The 24,164-nt window shown below is 35.8% G+C and overlaps 1 protein-coding gene across 3 annotated transcripts in view; it reads left to right on the top strand.

Moving 5' to 3' along the window:
- The window catches only part of FYTTD1 (forty-two-three domain containing 1), a 43,388-nt gene extending 20,802 nt beyond the window's left edge, over positions 1 to 22,586 (top strand). For 2 of the 3 annotated variants that reach the window (XM_069064997.1, XM_069064999.1), the window contains exons 3-9: positions 820 to 968; positions 5,893 to 6,005; positions 9,829 to 9,925; positions 10,372 to 10,433; positions 12,654 to 12,728; positions 16,777 to 16,903; positions 20,086 to 22,586. In XM_069064997.1, the coding sequence (XP_068921098.1) occupies positions 820 to 968; positions 5,893 to 6,005; positions 9,829 to 9,925; positions 10,372 to 10,433; positions 12,654 to 12,728; positions 16,777 to 16,903; positions 20,086 to 20,181 (719 nt within the window). In that variant the 3' untranslated portion in view covers positions 20,182 to 22,586. The remainder of the gene's footprint in view (positions 1 to 819; positions 969 to 5,892; positions 6,006 to 9,828; positions 9,926 to 10,371; positions 10,434 to 12,653; positions 12,729 to 16,776; positions 16,904 to 20,085) is intronic. The other variant, XM_069064998.1, reaches the window with a different exon arrangement.
- Positions 22,587 to 24,164: the final 1,578 nt, after the last annotated feature.

The raw sequence follows: 24,164 nt of genomic DNA, 5'->3' as shown, positions 1-24,164 counted from the left end.
TTTTTTCATATTTACTTTGAAATAGATAGCAGCTCCACAGTAGAAATAAGACTTGGGTAAGAAGATTAGGAGACTTGACTAACATGACAGAATGAAGTAGTCTTAAGAAATTTCAGAGACCTCTATAGGATGACTTTTATTCTCTATAAATGTATCTTTTGAATATTGTACCTTTAATTTCCTTGATGCAGTTAAGCACAGTTATCCCTTCCACATTGTGACTTTCCCCGTTGTGGTTTTGATATATCATGGGTCAGCATAAGAAGTAAAATAGGAATTTGGGGGGGGGGGGGGGGTTTGCAGAGGCATCAGATGACATGCCTGAGGCCAGCAGACGACACAAAAAAAGTTGAGAAACTCAGAAATGCATAAGATATGTGTATAGTATTGTATAATATTTATATATTTTATCTTTTAATACCATAATTCAAACTTCTCTGGTACAAAGGGAGGGCCAAAAAAATTGTACATAGATTTTCTGGAGGTTTGGGGCAGAGGGAAAAATGGGAACCCACATCCCTAACTCCTGTAGTGTAGAAGGGGTAGCTATAGTGGCTATCAGAAAGAATGTCTTACACAGCTGCAGTTTACACTGAGAGATCCCTATGAACACAAAGCAGGAGTTATGAAACTTCTCCATTGAGATTCTGGGAGGACTCTAAATAGGGCCTTGAATTTCCGAAGTCCTTTTAAAAAAGGGGAGGGAAAGATAACCTAGCAATGATCTGTCTCAGTGACTTTTTATATTCTAGGCCTTAGCAGCTTCCAATGTATTTTTTCCAGTATAGTAATTATCTTGCTGTCATTTCATCTCAATAGGTTTTGGTAAAAATGGTTTGGGTCGAAGAGGAAGAATGGGCCCTGGAAAGAGACGTTCATATGGAGTTATCACTGGCCTGGCAGCTCGGAAAGCAAATGGGATTCGTAAAGGAGTAAACCCTATCAGCCGACCACCTCTAAGTGAGAAGGTAGGATAATGGTACTATCATGAAAATAATAATAACGCTTTCTTCCACATCCGTGTTCCCCTTCCCCCCCTCATTTGAATTAGAATTGATGTATACAAGACTAATATCTTAATTTATATTAAAGTGCTTCAAAAGAACTGTTATTTTATTAATGCTGGTTCTCCACATTGATTGTGAATAACCTTAGGAGATAATTCTGTGAATTACTCCTAAGTGTACACTTAACCATGTTCAGGGACTCGATAATTATTTTATCTAGTCATACCCTTTTATTATGCAATTTCTCCTTATTGCCTATATACTCTGCCCTCCTGAATCTTCACTGTAGTTGTAGTCTTGAATCCTTTGATCACATGTCATGTTACCAGTCATACCTTACCAAACCGCAGCCATGAATTACTTGAACATTCTGATTCTATTCACATGCTACTGGAGTAAATCACACAATCATGCTGACTGGGTCCACTGCAAATGTTACCTAATCTCAGGTGGTCCTTCCATGCAGCAAGATAGTCCTATTCCCCAGTTGATTCTCTCACCTAGCACTTCCAAACTCTCTTCTCTCTCCAAACCTCCCATACTTCCCCTTTCTCTCTACTCTCTGAATTTAGTATTTTGCTTCATACTTAACCAAATAATGCCATTCACTTCAAGCTCTTGCTTTCTTCACCCTTTTCATCTCACATTTCCTTGCTGTCCCCCATTGTCTCTTTTTTTTAAGTTTTAATTTGTTTACTTTTTGTTTACAGCATTTAGTTCTACAATCCTTTTGAGTTTTTCTCCCCCCCGTGCCCCCCCCCCCCCATGGCAGCATGCAATCAGATATAGGTTCTACAAATACCTTCACGTTAAACATTAGTCAAGTTGTACAGAATAATTATAACCAATGGAGTGAACAGTGAGAAAGAAGGAATGAAACAAAACACAAAAGAGAGATAGAGCAAGTGAGAGCAAGTCGTTTGCTTCTATCTTCATTCAGACTGTAGTTTTTTCTCTGGATGTGGATATCCCTTTCCATCATGCCACAACTTGTTTAGCCATTCCCCAATTAATGGACATCCCCTTGATTTCCAATTCTTTTTGACCTTTCTTCTTGACAATGCCAACTCATTTATATGTACTCGTGGTCCCAAGTCCTATATTTTGCAGTAAATTGCCACACTACCATTCCCTCTCACTCTAGTCAAGTATCTATCTGCGGGTTCGTTTCCTACTACATACTAAAAGGTCCAAGTCTCCCGTGGCATTAAAAAATGCTTACTTATCTATGTGTATCCATCTGTGTGTGTGTGTGTGTATACATACATAATATCTTCTATCTCTTCCTGTTCTTAACTAAATGCTTTGAAAAATGTATCTACATCCTCTCCTCTTACTCCTAAACCCTCTTAACTTCATTCAGCTTAAACTATTCTCCCCAAAGTTATCACCAGTCTCTTAATTACCACATGTAATGGCCTCTTCTCAGTCTTCATCCCTGATTCTGTTCAGAATTTTATGACTGCCCTGGATGTTGTCTCTTTCCTGTGGGTTGGCTCTGCTTTCTCTTTTCCCTACCCATCTTGACTCCTCAGTTTCCATTGCTGGCCCTTCACTTGTATCTTGGTCATTAGCCAAGGCTCTCTCCTGGTCTCATCTTGGCTGTCTCTTCTCTGTCATTTGGTGATCTCCTTCGCTCCTGCAGTTTGTTATCTTTTTGCCGATAACTCTCAGTTCTACATCTCCAACCCTAGTTTAGTATTCTAAGTTCTAATCTCAGTAGCTTATTTGGCATTTTAAACTGCATGTCCCACAGACATTTCAAACTGAACTCATTTTCTTTCTCCTTCCAGTCACCCAGGCTTATGAACTTGTGTAATTTTTTGTGTCTTCCCTCTTGTTCTCCCTACGTATCCAATCAGATGTCAAGCTATGTTCTTCTATCCATATCATCCTGTGTATGTGTCTTGTCTCCACTCACAAAGCCACCCCCCTACTTGCCGCTTGAGTGGACTCATGCGGGAGCCTTCTGATTGGTCTTGCTCCCTCAGGTTCCTCCCTACTCCAATTCATCTTGCCCATAGCTACCAAAATGATTTTCCTAAAATGCCGCCCTGACCATGTCACTTGTACTCCTCTAGCTTAGTAAATTCCACTGGCTTCCTGGTAAGTCTAGGATCAACTATATACTCTGCTCTTTGGCGTTTAAAGCTTTCTGCAGCCTGGCCTCTTGCTGTCTTATCAGTCTTCTTACATATCACTCCCCGTCTAGTCCTATGCGCTTACATACATGCAATGCTCCATCTTCCATTGCTATGCCTTTGCTCTGATTGTTCCTTTCACTTGAAATATTGCTTCTTTCCACTCTCACCTTTTAGGAACCATGACTTTCAAGACTCAGCTGAAGTGTTTCCTTCTGCAAGAAACTTCTTTCTGGCTTCCCCTCATTTGCCTAGTGTTTTCCTTTCTAAAGTTACATCATGTTCACTTGATAATGAGTCTTGAATACATCTATTGTACATGCTATATGCCTGTTATAATGCAAGCACCTTCACATTTTCCTTGTATTTACTGCTCTTAATATAGTGCCTAGCACATAGTAGCTCTTAATATATGCTAGGTAATTTAACTAGGCCTTGATTTTTTTTTTTTTAAGCAATCGGGGTTAAGTAACTTGCTCAAGGTTACATGGCCAGTTATTATTTCTGGGTGTGGTGCTGAGTATCTGAGCCCGGGATTCGATCCAGGTCATCCTGACTCTAGGGCCAGTGCTCTTATTCGCTGAGCCACCTGGCCGCCCCAGGCCTTGATGTTTTTGAATGCCCAACCCAATAGGTTGGGTTTGTGTAGGTTGAGGGGGAATATTCTGGTCAAAGAGAACATGGAAGCTGTGAGTATGGTGTGTTAATAAGAGGATGAGAGAGACTAGTCATATAGCTTGTGTTGTGAAATATGATTGAATAGGTAGTGCACTCTCCTCATTTTGCAGATGAAGAAACATGTTTGGAGAAATTGGGTGATTTTGCTCATGGTCACAATTTAATAAGTAGCAAAGCTGGACTTCAGATCCAGCTCAGTTGAGACAAATTTGTGGAGAGCCTTGGGAATGAGAAGGGGGGTTAAAATTTGATAGTGCAATCTATAGTGGAGCACTGAAAGTTTTTTAGTGGGAGTGACAAGCTTAGCTTGGCAGCAGTGTTAAGGATGGATCAGAGTGGTGAGAGTCAGGATTCAAGGGCAACTTCTCAAGAAACTAAAATTATATTATTTTTTAACTTAGAAGTACTGTTTCAATATTGTGCTCAGTTGAGACAAATTTGTGGAGAGCCTTGGGAATGAGAAGGGGGGTTAAAATTTGATAGTGCAATCTATAGTGGAGCACTGAAAGTTTTTTAGTGGGAGTGACAAGCTTAGCTTGGCAGCAGCGTTCAGGATGGATCAGAGTGGTGAGAGTCAGGAGTTAAGGGCAACTTCTCAAGAAACTGAAATTATATTATTTTTAACTTAGAAGTACTCTTTCAATATTGTGCTTTTTATGCATGATTTCTCACTTTATTTCATATATTTATATAAATGTGTTTTTTCTGACTTAAGTGTAATAGCTAGACTTGATAAGTATTCTATTTTTAGAAACTAAGTGTATTTAAAAATCATAAGTATAAAATTAGTCAAATAAATTAAAGCATGGGTCCAGCTGATACTGGATGTTAGAACAAATGCATTGCTCTCAAGTAGGGGTTCTTCACTCGGGGTCCATGAACTTGTTTTGTTGTTATTTGTTTGGGGTTTTTTTGTATTTTGATTACTATTTCAATGTAACTAGTTTCCCCTGTGATCCTATGAATCTTTATTTTTACATTTTAAAATATTATTATGAGATGGGCTCCATAGGCTTTACCAGACTGTCAAAGGGGACTTCATAACACAAAAAGTAGTCAAGAACCTGTGCTCTAGGGAATGCATAGTATAAATAAGAAAGACATAAAGAAGCAAACTTTTGAGATAAAAAAATCAAATAGAGGGTGTTAAGTGTATTGTGTAGATCTGCATTTAAAATATCTGTACTTAGATTTAACACGACGTATTCTATTTGTACTATGGGCATTAAACATTTTCTGACAGTTTTTAAGCTTATGTATAAGTATATTGTAGACTTATAAGTTAGATTTCTACGTGAAGAGGTACTACCTTTATATACAGTATTTTCGTTTTTCAAGATGTGTTTACATTTTTGTTTTTGCTAAGACTCTTGGTTTCAGCTAATGTTATAGAGTTGCCCCCATACCACTTTCTTTTTTTTTCTTTTTTTTGCCTTTTGGAGAGCAATTGGAGTTAAGTAACTTGCCCAAGGTTACACAGCTAGTTTTTTTTGTGTTGGTGTTAAATGTCTGAGGCCAGAACTGAACTTGGGACCTCCTGACTCCAGGGCTGGCGCTTTACTCAATGCGCCACCTAGCCACCCCTCCATACTACTTTCAGTTAAACATTTTTCAGCAATAGCTCCCATTTCTATTCATATCATTTCGCTCATCCAACATTTATGAAAGGTATCTTTGGGCAGCCTCCTGTCCAAGGCCCTGGGAAAAATACAAAGGTTAGGTGAATTAGGCCCCCACAGGGAGCTCTCTCTAGAGAGGAAAAAAGGCAGAAATATAAGTAATTGTGTCACCTTATGATTTACAAAATGCTACCTCAGTAACTTCTAGGGGATAGAGATAGTCTTAAGTATTCTCCCTAGTTTACAGACAAGGAAACAGCTCAAAGGAGTTAATAATGTTCACTACTCATATAGTTACTGTGTCAGAGCTGGGGCTTGAACCCATGTTTCTGATGCTAACTCTTACACTTTTTTTTTGTTACCCTCTCTCTCCCCCAATGAAGAATACCTTCTATCTACAGGTAGGAAACCATGTTAATCAGATTGTTGTTGTTATTGTTTTTAAAGAATATACAGCGATATTATCCAATGTTAAAAAGGAAGACAAACCTTCAGAGGCAAAATGACATGCAGAGGAAACCAATCCCAGTTCTCAGGAGGCCTAACCAGTTAAGCAGAAGGTGAGAGGTTTGAAGTAGACCATTATAATATGTTCTCCTTCATAAATTAAGATAATGCCACTGATCTACTGTCAGTGTGCATGTGTTTTTGTTGTGATTTTTTTTTTTCAGGAGTGATGATAGATTTGTGTTAATCTGTCCACACTCTATGACTGAGCTCATGTATTTTCAAGACCACTAGCTGGGATCCCTACAGTATGAGTTCTAAGCAAGGAGATATTCCATAATGGGATTCTTTTTTCTAAACTACATCATTTATTAACTCTGATGAATTTAATCTCCTGAAATTTGTGTAAAGTATCACTCGCCTTTCCTAAATTTCTTGCCATTTAAAACTATAATCACAAAAACTATTACCCAAAAATGGAATATGAGGGTTGATTTAGGCTGGAGTCGTCTTTCCTGGAAGCCAGTGGCAGAAAGAACAAACCAGATATTCTTCATGAAGTCTGGGTGACCTGAAGCTGTATTAGTTCACTGAATCTAATCATCATTTACTTGTAGATTTATACTATAAACCTTAGAGATCTAAATCAACCCCCTGTTTTATAGATGAGAAAGCTGAAGCTGCTGAAGTTCATGAAGGCTAGAGGTAGAGTCTGATTTTAACCTATGCCCTGTGACTCCAAATCTAGCTTTCTTTCCACTTAAGCACAGTGGCAGCTTTAAATTTAGTTGTAATTTGTTCCTTTGACCATTTGCTCTCTGTAAAGACAAGGTGAACAGTAGAAAAAGCCCAGCTATTCACTTTTTTGCAAATACTGTCTACTGAGTCTTTATAGAAATTAACTAGAATACCCTGGATTTTATAATTTTGTTTTAATAGCATTGCTGCTAGAGTTGCAAGACAACTCAGTTTGACCCAGATGGAGCTGTATGTGGAAACCTATCCTTTTGTTTTGTGCATTTGAACACATTCATCAGGATGGAGGTTTTGTGATGCCAAACCTCTTTGGAAACAAGCTTTATTTTTTTTTAATAGATCATATTGATGCCTTTAAATGGTTAAAAACAATGTTTTATTGATGCTCTTGTTTTTATATCAGTCACCTCCCAGGGACTCTATCAGCCCTCCCCTGCCCCCCTCTATTTTAACAAATAAGGACAGTCAAGAAAAACTCTGCACCTATAGTCCATCATCTTTCAGCAGAGAGGTAGGAGGCATGCTTCTTCAGTCCTCTGAAATCAAGATTGGATAATGTTTTGAACAGACTTCTACATCTTTTAGTGTTGTTTTCATTTACATTATTATGGTCTTTGTGTAAATTGTTCTGCTTCTGCTTGTTTTGCTGTGCATCACTTCATACAGATCTTTATGAGTTTTTCTGAATTCTTCTTATTCATGGTTTCTTATAGCATAATAGCATCCTGTTGTATTTATGTACCACAGTTTGTTCAACTATTCCTTTATCAATGGGTAACCTACTTTCTGTCTAATTCTTTACTATCAAAAGTACTGTTATCATTTTTGTATATATGAGACCTTGATATCCTTGAGATATATGCCTCCTGTCCCTTGTATCTCTGTTCATTAGTGACTTTTTTTTAGTATAATCCCAAATTTCTAGATTAGGTAATCAACAGTTCCATCAACAATACATCATTTGTATGCTGGGCCTTCCATAGGCCCTCTAGCATTGACTGTTTTCCTCTTTCGTCAGCTGTACCAAGAAGTTTTTATTTGCATCTCTCTTATTTGCTATTTGAAGGATTCTTTTATGTGGTTGTTTTTAGCTTGCATTTCATACCTTTTGTTTTCACATCACAGTAGTTTGTGGAATCCTCTCCCCTCCCTGTTAGACAATGAAGTAAAACAGGTACACAATAGCAGTGGATATAGCATATACAGAATTACAGAAAATTAGAAAGGAATTTGGTGGCAGTCTAGTTCTACCCATGTAAGAAGGAGCCTATATCATAAAATATTCAGCTAATGGTTTCCATGCTCACCCAGTCTTCCAACAAGTTGAAATTATTATTGCAAAAGAGAAACTTCTAAAATAAGAGATTGTCAGATAAAATACTAACTTAGATTTATATTGCATCTAAGCATTGACAAAGGATGGTGTTTGTGTATGTATATACATGCACATTTTTCTCATTTCATCATTGAAACATAATAAAAATATTTTTAATTTCCTTTCATAGCTAAGGAAATTTGAGTGTTAGAGAGGTTAAATAACTTGCCCCAAGTCATGTAGTGGTAACAAGTGAAAAACTGGGGGGTACAAATCCTAGTTTTCTGCCTCCCAATTCTAAAACTGTTTCCATGTTACCTCTTTAACTTCTTTTTCCCTGTGACCACATATTTCATAGATAACATTGATTAATAAGATTAAATGAAGATAGAATGACTTCTTCTGGGTGGGTACTCACCTCTAAGGTTTTTATTTTGTCTTTGTATCTCTAGCACCTAACACAGAGCCATGCACTAATTATTTGCATTGGCAATGACATTTCAGGTAGAACCCTCATCTGATTTTAGAATCCAGAATGGTGAAATCTGGGGATAGTTCAGGAAATATGTATTAAGCATCTCCTTTAAACCCAAGAGTGAAGTTAGCTACTGTGAAGAATAGTAAAGCATCAGGAAAGCCTTCCCTGAGATGCTTATATTCTCTATTGGAAAGTCAGACTGTAATAATAACAGTAGTCCACATTTAATTTTGCAGTTACAATACTGTGCTTTTTGTATATTCTCTTATTTGTGTGCTTAAATAAAACTAGAGAGCAATAATCAAGTGCTAGTTTATGTGGCTTATTATGTCAAAGAAGAAAAAGATCGTTGTGAGTTCAGGCAGTCAGGGGAAAGTTTATAGAAAAGGTCTTGAGCTGGGTCTAGAATAATAGGTAGGATAGCAGTAAGCAGCCAGGTTAGAAACCTGTAAAACAAACTAGAGCGAACATGTAGAATGGCTCAAGGAGAAGTAGGCACAAGACTAGTTTGCCTGAACTTGGTTGTCCTTTGAAAAGCACTAACTGGATCATTGACATTTGCCTAAATTGAACTCTCTCAAGTCTTAGTTTAGCATGAATTCTTAGCAGCAGCCTTGTTGAACTCTAGGAAGAGCCCTAGATTTGTAATTTAGAATCACTCAGCCATTGTCCCCAGTATAAATACTGAGTCATTGCATGTGCTTAGGATTTAATATTTTTCAGAGCACTTTAATACATAGTATCTCATTTGATTATATTATTCCAGTGACACAGATGCTTAAACTGAAAACAGTTAAGTGAGTTGTCGGGCTGGTGGAGTTGGGAACTTTAGAATTCTGGGGCCCCAAGAACGCTTGCCATTGTACTAGTCTGTCCATCAGCATGTTTTTGTTTTTGTTTTTCATGAAATTCAGGTATGCCCTTTTTGAGACAGAGACAATCTAAATTTACAAACATATGACCTGGGGATTTAACTTGGGTGTACTAAGGTTACCAGAGAATGAATTGTCAGGCATGTAGCTTTCTAAATGTATGTAAAAACAAAATTAAGAAAATTAAGTTATCCAGATACAAATTGATGTTCCCTGCTTGTCAGTTTTTCTCTTTAACTTTTTTTATTGGGGGGCAAGTAAGGCTAATGTTATTGCTCACTTGGCAAACTGTTGTGGCCGAGTACTTTTACACAGCTTTTGACTCCCACAATTTGGACTATTGAAACTTGTCTTGAAATAGATACAGAAATAATTCAGGTTACTCTTCATTGAGAACTATTTTAGAGTATTAATCCTCTTTTGAACATGATCTATTGAAGTTTTTTGTCTTGAAGAATCTAAAATCTTCATGGTAATGTGTGTTACTGTTTTTTGTTTTTTAATAAATGTTACAGGAATAATGTTCCAGTCAATTTCACCAGGAATGGGACTAAATTAAATCAGCAAAAAGACACACGCCAGGCAACCTTTCTATTCAGAAGAGGCCTAAAGGTATGAAAAAAGCTTGTCAGTCAGAAAAGAAAACCATGAGTCACCAGTTATAACAGTTGTCATTTGGGAGTGTGGTTTCATGGTGTACATTGGAACAGTGAAAAAGAAGTGCTCTGGGAGTGGGAGAGTAGCCCCCTTCATGAACATTTGTTCTTATCTGCCCTGCATGCTTGACTTTCCTGAAAATTGCTTCCTCAGAAAACCTGCATTTCATTTTAATTTGTTGCATGGGTTTGCTAAGGGTATAATACATGAGTGCTCAGCCAGTGGATCATGGGGACATGCTTAGAATCTACATTGCTTGAAATAGCTGAGATTGTTTGGCTTGTTGATGATGCTTTTCCCTCAATCCTACTCACTTAAGGAATAAAGTAGTTCCTTGCCAAAGTTTTATTGTGCTAAAATTCTGTTTTCTACAAGAACAGTTGCTTTGCTTATTTTTTCAGGTTCAGGCCCAGGTGCACTCAGGACAACTATTAGACAAACCAACAGCAAAGAGAACTCGTCAGTAAGTCTAAATTTTTTTTTTAGAATGTCATTCATTTTTAAAACACATCAACTCAGCTGCCAAAATGAACATGTGTTTGTAGTACTAAAAGAAATTGAAATGAAAGAAAATTGGATAGTGGGCCTAAAACTAATAGCTCCCGCTTAATTTTTTGTTCTTCCCCACCCCATATTTGGGTGTTAAAGGAGTATTCACTTGGAAAAGAAGCTTTAAAGATTGTAGGCTGTAAATGATAGCATGTGTGTCCATGGAACTGATAGAGATTTTATAGGTAAATCTCTTTTTAGTTACCATCAACAGGACTGCACTAACATGTCTGTGCTCCAAAAAGACTTAATTCTACTTGTATTAACAATTCTAGTACTTGGAACCTTACTTGTGTATTTTTATTGCCATTATTATATATTTGATAGGTTATGGCTTTCAAAATAAGGATTGTTGTGATGGTTTATATATCTGCTTGATGGCATAGTGGTAGACAGTAGACTTTAAAGGGGGACACTTGGATTCTAATCTTAGTGCTCACTCTGACTAGCACAGTATGACTTCAAGCAAAGTCATTTAACCTCTTTTTGTCTGTTTCCTTGTCTATAAAATAGGAATGAAAATAGTACTTGTCCTGTTTTCAAAGTGGGTTCTTCCAAAGAAGTGCCAGCTGATTTCCATTGTATGGTCTCTCATTCTTATTTCATCTTGAGTTAGGGTTCTGAGATGATCTGACATGGTGTAGTGGGATTTTTAAAGTTGTGCTGGTGGGTGTCTTCCCTTTAAACTTCAGTAAAGAATCATTCCTCCCTTGGCCAGGGAAAATGAGAGTGTTTGAAGCAGTTTGTATTAAAGAAATAAATTTGTCTTTGAGATAGACAAAATGAACAATCTTGCTAGCTCAGTTTAAAATGTGTGGTTAATTTTTTATTCCTTAATTGCATAACTACTTTATTAAAATAACAGTTTTGTATCAACTAACAGATGATGTGTCATTTCCTAGCATATAGAGGTGGGGAGATAAAATAGAAACAGATTTATACCTTCAAATAATAATAGGTTATCCATATATTCATATGTATATATACATGCAGTTAAATGTAACCAAATTTGTAAAATTGGAAGCAGTATGGGAATATTGAGATAATCCAGATTATAGTGTGATGGCAATACATTCTAATTGTGTATACCCATGAAATAGCAAACTCTAGAATATATAATATAATCACTAATGTAGAATTCTTTGTCACATAATTAAATATTACTGTATCATTTGGGCAGTATCAGGTAGGTAATAGTCTTATAGGACCTTCTTAGTCTTCAGAAGTATTATGTGCTAATTGGAATATGCTATATTAAATTATTTTTGCTAAAGTTCCTTCCAAAAAAATTTGTAGTAGATAGTAAATGTCAAAGTGCATGCTGGTTGAATAAGTATTCTTTGTTAAGTAGGGAGAGGGTATTATTGTTGGGTGAAATAAGGGGGAGGGCACTTCATGAAAGAAGGGAAATTGCAAATGGTCCTTGAAAGAAAATTAAGGTGGTATTTTTAAAGCATCCTTAGTTAAGAAGTTATGAAAGGACCAAGATGTCTAGAACATTGGGGAGACAAGGGAGAGAGAAGTTGCAAAGGTAAAATGAGAAATGAGATTTTTGCCAATCCAACAAGTATTAGGGAGTTGTAGCTTTTTAAAAGTGGGAAACTGTTTTGATACAAATGTTATTTTAGGAAGGTTAGTGTGGTGGCAGTATGCCCTATGAATTGCGGTACTGTGGAGATTGAAAATAGACTAAATTGGAAGCCCTTGTGTGTAGTCCATGTGTCAAGGCTTAGACTAAGATGATGGCAATATAAATATAAAGGAAAAATTGCTAGGATTTAGTGATAGGTTGTACATTAGGTGGGGAGGTAAAAATGGAGAACCCTCAGTTGTCTGCTTTGAGTGACTGGGAAAACTGGTGCCATTGATAAATGGATTTATGTAGAAAGGTGATTAAATAGCACAAAATTCATTATCAGAAATATTTAAACATAGTATATATAACAAGACTTTGTGCTTTTTATCAAATTTAAAATAAAATTACTTTGAATCAGCATTCTCTTAAGATGATGATATTCTAGTTTTAAGTCTCTTCCAAACTTTGTGAAATTCACAAAATTAAAGTGATAAGAGAATGTCAATTTTGATGTGAATTCCATAGTTTCAATGCAGTATTTTCATGTATTTTAACTAGATGGCGAACTTCTACCACAAATGGAGGGATTTTGACTGTATCCATTGACAATCCTGGAGCAATTTCTTCTTCAGTGTAAGTAAATTTTTTTGCCAGTAGACCTTCTTCATATTTGAGCCCATAGAAAATGAAATGCTTTTAAAAATGGAATTTTGCCAGTTAATTTGCATAGTCATTCACTTCACTTTTTAGTAAGTTATTTTAGAGATTGAACTTTTCTCAGTTTATGTTTAAAATAGTGATTTGGGATACCTAGATTGATATCAGAATAGTAGTCATATATTCTAACCCATGTATCACCTTGAATTCATCCTTTTGTCTTAGAGCTAGAGATTACGAAAGCTTTTAGTTGGGGTTCTTTCGATTTTGATCTGTTCACCTTAATGATTTGAAGTCAATGACTCTTTTCAGGTATGTTGGCTCTTAAGTTTTCAGAGCACAATGTCATTTCTACTGAACTACCTGCCAGTGTTGTTTTAGCACAGTATGAAATTTTTTGTGGCCTTGATGGATAGTTATTTAGTCTTATCTTCAAAGTTTTGGGTGGCTTTCTTGGTCAATGAGAGTAACTTACTAATAACTCTATTAAGAAAATAATTCAAATTATAGACCAATCTCCCTAATGAATATAGATGCAGACATTTTAAGTAAAATATTAGCAAAAAGACTACAGCAACTTATCTCAAGAATAATACACTTTGATCAGGTAGGATTTATTCTGGGAATGCAAGGATGGTTTAATATTCGGAAAACCATCAGTATAATTGATCATATCAACAATAAAACTAGCAGAAACCACATGATCATCTCAATAGATGCAGAAAAGGCTTTTGACAAAGTACAACATCCATTCCTATTAAAAACACTAGAAAGTATAGGAATAAATGGAGCCTTCCTTAAAATAATAGGCAGCATCTATTTAAAACCATCATCAAATATTATATGTAATGGGGATAAAGCTAGAAGCATTTCCAATAAGATCAGGGGTGAAACAAAGGTGTGCACTTTAACCCTCTTATTCAATCTGGTACTAGAAATGTTAGCAGTAGCAATTAGAGGAGAAAAAGGAATCAAATTAGGCCAAGAAGAGACCAAGCTATCACTCTTTGCAGATGATATGATGATATACTTAGAGAATCAAATAAAAAACTGCTTGAGACAATAAATAAATTTGTCAGAGTTGCAGGATATAAAATAAACCTATATAAATCCTCAGCATTCCTATATATTTCCAGTGATATTCAACAGCAAGAGATAGAAAGAGAAATCCCATTTAAAGTTAACTGTAGACATTATAAAATATTTGGGAATCTACCTGCCAAAACACACCAAGGACCTATATCATCACAACTACAAAACACTTTTCACACAAATAAAGACAGATCTAACTAATTGGAAAAAATATCAACTGCTCGTGGCTGGGTTGAGCTAATATAATAAAAATGACAATTTTACCTAAATTAAATTATATATTTAGTGCCATACTAATCAATTTACAAAAAACTACTTTATAGAGCTAGAAAAAAATAGTAACAAAATTCATTTGGAAGAATAAACGGTCCAGAATATCAAGGGAATTAATGAAAAGAAATGCTAGGGAAGGTGGACTAGCTATACCAGATTTCAATCTGTATTACAAAGCAGTAGTCATCAAAACTACTTGGTACTGGCTGAGGAATAGAGGAGTGGATCAGTGGAATAGATTAGGCACAGATTCAGCAGTCAATGACTATAGTAATCTATTGTTTGATAAACTCCAAGACCCCAGTTTTTGGGATAAGTTTTTGTCACTATTTGACAAAAACTGCTGGGAAAACTGGAATATAGTATGGCAGAAACTGGGCATAGACCATTATCTAACACCATATACCAAAATCAAGTCTAAATGGGTGCATAATCTAGGTATAAAGATTGATACTGTAAGCAATCTTGGAAAACAAGGAATAGTATACCTGGTCAGATTTGTGGAGAGGGAAAGACTTTTATTGGCTAAACAAGAATTAGAGAGCATTATAAAATGCAAAATGGATAATTTTTATTACATTAAATTGAAAAGCTTCTGTACAAACAAAATCAATGTAACCAAGATTAAGAGGGAGGTGGGAAATTGGGAAAGAATCTTTACAACCTATGTCTCTGATAAAGGACTCATTTCTAAAATATACAGAGAATTGAGTCAAATCTATAAGAATACAAGTCATTCCCCAATTGATAAATGGTCAAAGGATATGAACAGACAGTTTTCAGAGAAAGAAATTAAAGGTATCTATAAGCACATGAAGAAATGTTCTAAATCATTATTGATTAGAAAAATGCAAATCAAAACAACTCTGAGGTACCACATCTCACCAGTCAGATTGGCTAAGATGACAAAACAGGAAAATGACAAATGCTGGAGAGGATGTAGGCAAATTGGAACACTAATGCATTGCTGGTGGAGTTGTGAACTGATCCAGCCTTTCTGGAGAGCAATCTGGAATTATGCCCAAAGGGCTATAAATACTTTTATATCCTTTGACCCAGCAATACCACTCCTAGGGTTATATCCCAAAGAGATCATAGAAGTGGGGGGAAGACCCAATATGTACAAAAATGTTTATAGCAGCTCTTTTTGTGGTGGCAAAGAATTGTAAATTAAGGGGGTGCCCATCAATTGGGGGATGACTGAACAAGTTGTGGTATATGCATGTAATGGAATACTATTGTGCTATAAGAAATGAGGAGCAGATGGACTTTGTATTTACCTGGAGAGGCTTATATGAACCGATGCTGAGTGAGAAGAGTAGAGCCAGGAGGAATTTGCACCCAGTTACAGATGCAACGTATGTGTGATGACCAACTTTGATAAACTGGACTCTTCTCGGCAATCCAGGGTTATAAGTCAACCCCAAAAGACTCATGATGGAGAGAGATGTCTACATTCAGAGAAAGAACTGAGTTTGTATCCAGATTGAAGCAAACTACCTGCCCTTTTTCTTGTTTGGTTTTGTTTCCTCTTTCCCATTCTTCATTCTATCTGTTAAAATCCTTCTTTATAACCTGACTAATGCCTAATGTGAAAGTATTTTCAGATACTACTATACTTGATTGTATGCCGCCATTGGGGGGGGGGGTGAGGGAGAGAAAATTTGAAACTCAAGGAATTGTGCATTTGAATCTTGTAAACTAAAAGTAAACAAACAAATTAATTTTTAAAAAAAAATTTTTAATGCTCAAAATAAAATACACACAAGATTAAAGAAAGAAAATAATTCAGATATTCTCTTCTCCTTGTTTAAGGATGTAGTCCTTCTCTCCCTATATAACTCTCCCCACACCTCCACTCCCTAAAAAAAATTAAGACTTAAGGAACCTATAACATGAGAAATATTTAGCTTGATAGTTTGAAACAAATCAATTTAAATGCATCATATTTTAGGATTTCTAAAATATGGAACTTTTTCTTATATCTGTCTCTTGGCACAGAAATAAGAAAAGCAAATTAATATGGGCATGAGTTTCTGATTGGTAGTTTATTCTCCCTAAGGGAAACAAGGGTAAACAGCAAGTTTTATTTTTCTATTTATTGAGTCTTTTATGAATGAATCCTCACCGATTTAATCCTCAAACATTAAATCAGGATATTTACATTTTTGCCAGTGTGACTTACTGGTTTGGAAACTTTCTTCATCAATGTATATTGGCAACTTCATTGTAACTTGTAGAGAGTTAACCTAGGAAACTGCCAAGCTAAGTGATTCACATAACATTGGTGTGTTGAGAGACTTGAACCATGATCTTTCTGATTCAGAGGCCTGCCCTCTTTCTGATATTTCAGACTTCTTCTTATGGGATGATCACTGGGAAGAAGTCAGTTGAATTTAAGTGTTTCTTCAAAATGTTTTATTTCTCAAAACATTTTATTTCTGAACATATTATAGATGCTACATATTAATAATTTAGAAATTGTGTTGTAATGAGTACATTATAGATAAATATCTTAAATTTTTAATTCATTACCAAAAAATACTGCTGGTATATTAGGATTTATATGTCAATCAATACATACATGAAATTTTTCTTTTAGTTTTTATAGTGTTACTGCACCAATTTAAACTTCGCTTTAAAAAACTTGTTTTCCTAGAGCTCAGAGACCCCGTTTAACTCGCACTCCCATGCCATCATTCCTGATGAGGAGGGATCACCCTGAAGAGAAGAAGATTCCTAAAGGTGTTCCCTTACAATTTGACATAAACAGTGTTGGAAAACAGGTGAATTTTATTTCCTTTTACTTAAAGCAGTTTCACTGGGTCCATTTTAGTTTAACAAAATAACACTAGCAATGTAGTAGGTATTTAACGTATTTTGTGTTAGTAGCTCTTTTTCCTTTATACATCTGGGGAACTATTCTTTCTTTGCTTTCGCTTTTTTTTTTTTTTTGGAGGGGGGACGGCAGGGCAATTGGGTTTAAGTGACTTGCCCAAGATCACATGACTAGTTAAGTGTAAGTATCTGAGGCCAGATTTTAACTCAGGTCCTCCTGACTCCAGGGCCGGTTCTCCATTCACTGCGCCACTCAGCTGCCCCCATTCTTTCTTTAAAAAATTTTTTTTTTATCACATTCATTCTTAAATATATCCTTTCCCTCTCCTCTCCCTAGAGAATTATGCTCATAATAAAAACCAAAAAGGAAGAAAAATAGATATATCTTAGATATCAGACTGCTATCAGATATTTGGTGCAGATTCCCCCTCCTCCCTGTTGATATCTTCCTTTCTTTTCCTACTCTTATTCATTTTGTTCATGCAAAAGCTTTTCAGTTTCATGTAATTAAAATCACCTGTTTTTATTATCATTTCTGTCACTTGTTAAGAATTCTTTCCCAATTGCTGGAAAAATTTGAAAGCATTTTTAGGAGGAAATAGGATTAGACCAACATTTTACAAGATACAGTCAAATGGGAAGGATGAGATAACCAAAATGAGATAGAGAGGGTCATGGGAAGTAAAATGGATAGATTTTGATTACATGAAATATAAGAGTTTTTGCACAAGCAAAACTAAAGCAGCCAAAATTAGAAGAAAACTAGGGTGGGGTGGAATTATAGCAAATTCTTATAAAGCCCTCATTTCTCTAATCTTGAGGGAACTGAGTCCAACTTATAAAAATATGAGCCATTCCCCAATTGATAAAAGATCAAAGGATATGATCAGGCAGTTTTCAGAAGAAGAAATCAAAGTTATCAAGTAGTCATGTGAAAAAATGCTCTAAATCTATTGATTAAAGAAATGCAGATTAAAACAACTTTGAGATACCACTTCACACCTATGATAACGGGTAACATGACAGAAAAGGAAAGTGACATGCTGGAGGAGATGTGGGAAAATTGGAACCCTAATGCATTGTTGATGGAGTTTCTAGAACTAATTGAACCTTTCTGGAGAACAATTTTGAACTATGCCCAAAACTCTGTAAATCTGCAAACTCTTTATTCAAGTGATACCATTACTAGGTTTGCATCTTAAAGAGATCAAAGGAAAAGGGCCTATTTGTACAGAAATATTTGTAGCAGCTCTTTTTGTGGTAGTAAAGAATTAGAAATGGAAGGGATGCCCATGAATTTGGAAATGGCCGAACAGGTTGCAGTATGATTGTGCTGTAAGAAATGATGAGCAGGGCGCGGCTAGGTGGCATAGTGCACACTGGCCCTGGAGTCAGAAGGACCTGAGTCAAATATAGCCTCAGATATTTAACACTTACTAGCGGTTTGACCTTGGGAAAGTCACGTAACCCCAATTGCCCTACCTTTCTCCCTCCAAAAAGCAAAAAAAGAAAGAAAAATGATGAGCAGGATGGTTTCTGGAAAACCTGGGAAGCTGTGTATGAACTGATGCAAAGCATAATAAACAGAACCAGGAGAATGTTGTAATAATGATAAGCTGTGAAAGATTTAATAATTCTGATCAAGATGGTGACCCAAGACAATTCCAAAGAACTTATGATGAAAATGATATTCACTTCCAGAAAGATGAAGTGTCAGTGCAGATTGAAACATACTTTTTTAAACTTTCTTCATTGTTAATGGGAGGTGGGGGCAAGGCACTGGCGCAAGGGGAATTGGCAGGACTAATATGGACATATAATTTTTTTTTTTTAAATGGAAAGAATTCCTTCACAACCGTAGCTGTGAATAGTATATGATCTGGTACTAATTTAAATTTTTTTTATGGTTTGACCTTTAATTCTTAGGTTGTGTATTTATTTTAACCTTATTGTCCCATATGGTATAAGAAACCTTATGTCTGCAACGTTGCCTTCAAATTTTCCCATCTGTTCTTCTTAGAATAGGAAAGGAGTTCTTTCCACTTAGGAAATTTACCTTCTTGGGTTTATGAAACACTAGTATAAACCCCTTATGCTGTTATTATACTTGTTTTTCACTCTCTTGTGCCCATATTCTCTTCTTGGTGACTTCAGGTCCTGTACTTTTCCCTTTTCTTCACCAGTACTTTTTCCACAGTTTATTAGTTCTCCAGTGACACCCTCTTTAGATGTAGATTCCCTTGTGAATTGTGGTACTGCCTCTCTCCCCACCTCTAAACAATTAGAATAGAAAATATGAGTATATAAGAGTCAAGCAAATCCTGTGGGAGGTCATAAGTGGAACTTAGTACTCAGTTGAATTACTTGAAAAATCAGGTAGTAGATCTGGTCTGACTATAATATGTACGATAAACTTGAGGGATTCTTAATTGGAATTGAGGAAAATGGAGTTCCTTTTCACAGTATTCTAAGCAAGAGATGATTAAAAAATAACCTACATTTGGTAGTTAACAGTGGGAATGGTAAAGAGGGAACAGTTGGCATTCATAGAGACAAGTTCCTCAAGGACAGCTAAGTAGCACATGCTTTGGTCGAGAAGAACAAAAACAAAACAGCTCTGAGCCTTCTGATATGACCTCTGGGAACAAATTTGGTACCCTTGGAAATAAATCATCAAAAAACAGTATTTTCTCATCACATCAATCCAGACTCTACATAAAGACCATTTACTCCTACAGCTTATCCTGAGATGCTTCAGAATTTTATTAGTAGTCCATATCAAATGAAGTCTGTCTATTGTTTTGAGAGCAGTGCTCTCAAAGTACATAGTAGGGGCATAATACATATTTGCTGAATAAACATGGGTTGGATTAGAAAAAAAAGAGGGAACAGTTTTAAGTGATATTGTGATCATATTGAAAGGGTCTACTGAGAAATGTAGTTGACTTGGAGAATTAACTAACCATTTACACCAATAGGAAAGGCAAAAAGATAAGACAAGTTATTTGGGGAGAAAAGATTTGGCGACACTAATGTTGTCACTGTAAATTTTAACTACATTCTCTTTGTACCAAGTTAAATTTTAGTTAAATGGCTTGAAGTCAGGTTGTTAAACTTTTTTTCTCTCTAGACTGGGATGACTTTGAATGAGCGATTTGGAATCCTGAAGGAACAAAGAATTGCTCTCACTCAAAACAAAGGAAGCCGCTTTGTAACTGTGGGATAGATCCTCCATCAAAGGGACAACTACTTGTTTGAAAAGTTGAGTTGACAGAAGAAAATGTGTCCCAGAAATTCCATGGAACTTTGTTTCGATACTGACAAATCTAAATAACTCTTACTTTTACTTTGAATAGTATTTTTTTTAACTGTATGAAGTAATCCCCTGAGAGAACACCAGGGAAATCCTGATATATTCTTAAAGGTGTCCTTTTTGGTCTGAAAGAAAATTCTACGTGGACTTAATTGGATGATAAATGGGTAGCATTCTTCTTTGGTTCCTCATGCAGCATACATGCAACAACAGACCTGTAGAAGTTAATTATTTTTATGATAGTGCTATTTGGTATAATTTCTTTCCTTTACCCATTCAGATTTTGTAGACATGTCCTTTGTAAATCTCTTTTTAAGGAGGTAGGAGTCTTATCATTCTCTTTCTTTTCTGATTGGCATGAGACATGGAATGTATTTCATCAGCAGGGGTACAAAAAAATCCATCAGGAAATTCAGAATTTCAATATTTGCATGTGTGCACCTGAAATTTATTTTCTCCTTGATTGAAGTTTTTTTAGGCAATGGGTCCATAACAGAAGGTAGATTTCCCAGTATACCTTTTTACTTCTCTAGAATAAGTCTGTAGTGACTATTTTAGCAAGAGATTTGACTCCAAGCATTAGTCTCAGTGTGTTTAAGGGTTGTAAATGCATGTTTGCATAATCACCTATAGTGAGTTTGGGGGAAAATATCTACTATAAAAATCTCATTTTTAAGGTTTTAACAAATTCGGGAAATAATTCTAGGAAGCTAGTCAAAGAGATGGATGTTGGAGCTTGAAGCTTCACATCTAGGTCGCATGTATTATCTAGACTGGACATAGGCCTAAGACCTGTACCCATGACCAAGTATTGAAATCATATTTTAAAACAGCATAAATTGAATCTGCCTTGTTAGAAATCTCAGCAGTAAAGTTAACATCCCATAAAGTACTGCTCTCCACCAATTGGTATGTTAACTTTTGCATTCATTAAACACACTGGAAAAAATGTTGAAAGTGACCCCTTAAAAAAAAACGTATTGTAAACTTTAACTTGTCAAATAGAAAAAAGAGATAGTAAAGAGGGGGTGAACTGCAACTTTGTTTTATACTTGACCAACTTCATGTTAATGAAGTGATGTTGAGACAGAACTGGTAATTTTATTTGGGTTTTAAGGGGTCTGTTGTGCCAAGAATGTGCTTGAGGGATCCTTAGATAGTTGTGTACCATGAGTGGTCTAATGCCAAAATACTGAGGGAACATTTCATCTCTAGGTCTTGTCATTTCTAAACCTGACTTTTTTGATGTGCCACATCATTTAAAAAAAAAAAAAAGATGGATGATAGGAATTTTAGATCACATTGAGTGTTGATTTTATTTTCCTATAAAAAGAAAATTTTTCCTCCATCCCATCTGTTCAGTTTATCTTCCCCCAATCTCTTGCCCCTTCTGTATTTTTATCTTGGTCTCTTAAGAAGCTAGTGATAGAAAGCTGTCAATGTCATTTATGTGCATATACCAAAGAAGTCAAGTCTGAATGAGAGTAACTTCCAGGTTTATATTGATCAAGAATTATAATAAGTCGGCCACAGAATCCACAAGTAAATTAAAATTGCTCTTAGGCCATTTCTGCTTCTAATAGAGACCAGGGACCCACTTCAAATCATTTTCATAGATACAAAGCTTATAGTCAGTCCAAGAATAATGGGAATTAAACTGAGGGTGGTCCAGCTTGATGATTTTAAAAAATAACCAAAATCTGAATACAAGTTTGCTACCATAATCTTTTGTGGAAAAGACTGAAAGGGGAGTAAAAATTATTTTTGTTTTCCTATTCGCATTAGTCTTGAAAATGATTCTGCCAAGTTAACATAAGTGATATTTTATTTTGAAATCCCTTACTGAATGTTGACATTAAGTACATCAAGCAACAGGACTGATTTTAGTTTCTCAAGCTTCTTGTCTTAATGCTTCCATAACATTTTTCAACATAAAGTTTTCTTTTTAAAAATGCAAATTTGCATTTGCTATAGCTAAGTTGAAATTCTTGAGTATTGACTTAACAAAAATAAAAAATGGTCAGTTTTGTTAAGGGGAATAAAGTCCCTCTGTTGGAATTTAAGCAGCTAATTGGTGTTAGTCTCATCCTGTTTCAGTGTATACAATTTCTATGTTCCAGGATGCAACATAAAATTCTTTTTGCATCAAGATCGATGCAAAACATTGATGCAATGCATCATGAAAAGAAAGTTTGTATTTAATGAGAAGGTGCTTTACACTGTACTTTTTGGTATTTTTTGGAAAAGTTACTACATTTGGAACTATTCTGAAGCTGTTAATTTTTTTTAAAAATAAAAATAAAATGTTGCAGGTTTCACATGGTCTATTCCTAGTTATAAAGCTTGAACTGGTAACCTAAGGTAACAGATTTTGTGGTCTTAATACAGTCTTCATGAAAAGGGAAAAGGTTACTATTTTTTTAAATGGGTGGGCTAGCAGATTGAGATTATACTAATTAAATTGACTTGTGCACCTAGAGGTCCATACATGAGCTGGACACCTTGCAGTAAATTTTCACAGTGACATGATAGCATCTGTTAATGGTAATATGTCTCTACTTCCAAAGAAGCCACGTTTCTATTTAGGACTGTTATACCATTTCCAGTATGATTTTTAAGCCCATTTAAGAATTTAAATGCAACTTGATTTATTGAATAGAGAGTAACCCTCTGAGTCGAGCCTTTCACATTTTGTAATGCTAAGCAAATCACTTGGATCTCAGATCTCCCAGGCCATACAGAAAACAGAAGTTTCAGATACCTTGTTTCTCTGCCTTGAGAGAGTGGCAGTTTCCTCAGTAAAAAAAGGTGCCCTACCTTAAGGATGTCACAGGGTGCCTCACCGTTTCTTCTCCACACCCCCTCTACACAGATCCTTTGTAAAACAACTGAACTTGAATTGGTGGTGGTGGAGGGAGAGAGCAGAGTGAGAACTATAGAGAATTCATTTACCTAACAATCATTAAACATCTGTGTTTTTACAACTGTTTTAGGCATTCAGAATACAAAGAACATGGGGTGGCTAGGTGGCTCAGTTAATAGAGCCCCAACCCTGGAGTCAGGAGGACCTGAGTTCAAATCCAGCCACAGACACTTGACACACAAGCCGTGTGACTTTGGGCAAGTTACTTAACCCCAATTTCCCTCCAAAAAGCCAAAAAAAAATTCAAACAATACATAAAGTACAGATAGCATCCCAGTGCTTACATTTTAGGTGGTAAGCAAGAGAAAAACAAGAAACAATTAAGTCATGCAGATTGTTGTAATGAATAGTCTAGGGAGAAGATCACATGATGTCTTTACTTTTAGACTGCATGAAACAAGATTACTGACTCACTAGTTCTGTGACTTTATGAAAGTTAATGTTCATGAATCTCACACTATCCTTTAAAAATCCATCAAAAGCATTTATTAAGCATCCCACCCTGTACTGAGTTACGATAGTTAAATTACAAAAAATGAAGCAATTCCAGATTTTATAAAATCAAAATCTGCCTTAACAGATTTCTTGTTTGAATTAAAAAATAGGTATAAAAGTTATAATTGAAAAGTGTAACAAATTTAAACCAAGTGTAAAACAAAATGTGTAAAATACTATTCTAGTGCTTCATTGAGGCATGAAGTGACCTTGGAGATTGTGTTAGCGTGACATAAAGACTATCAGGTTCTACCAAGCAGGAAAGTTTGAGCTGGTGCCTGGCACCTGAGGATCAGCCTACCTACACTGGAATGAAGACTATCTACCAAGGGATGTATGAGTTGGAATCTTTATTGATAGAATGAACTATCTTACTGCAGCAGAGCAATTAGGGAACTTTCTTTTTTGTTCTTCCAATTATATCTCTATTGGTGGTATGATAGCATGGAACACACCCAAAAGATGCTATTGACTATTC

This window comes from Petaurus breviceps, unplaced genomic scaffold, assembly GCF_028583685.1.
Source record: "Petaurus breviceps papuanus isolate PSGF00001 unplaced genomic scaffold, PetGlider_PUasm1.0 90654, whole genome shotgun sequence".
NCBI lineage: Eukaryota > Metazoa > Chordata > Mammalia > Diprotodontia > Petauridae > Petaurus > Petaurus breviceps.
This window is presented reverse-complemented; position numbering and strand designations above follow the sequence as displayed.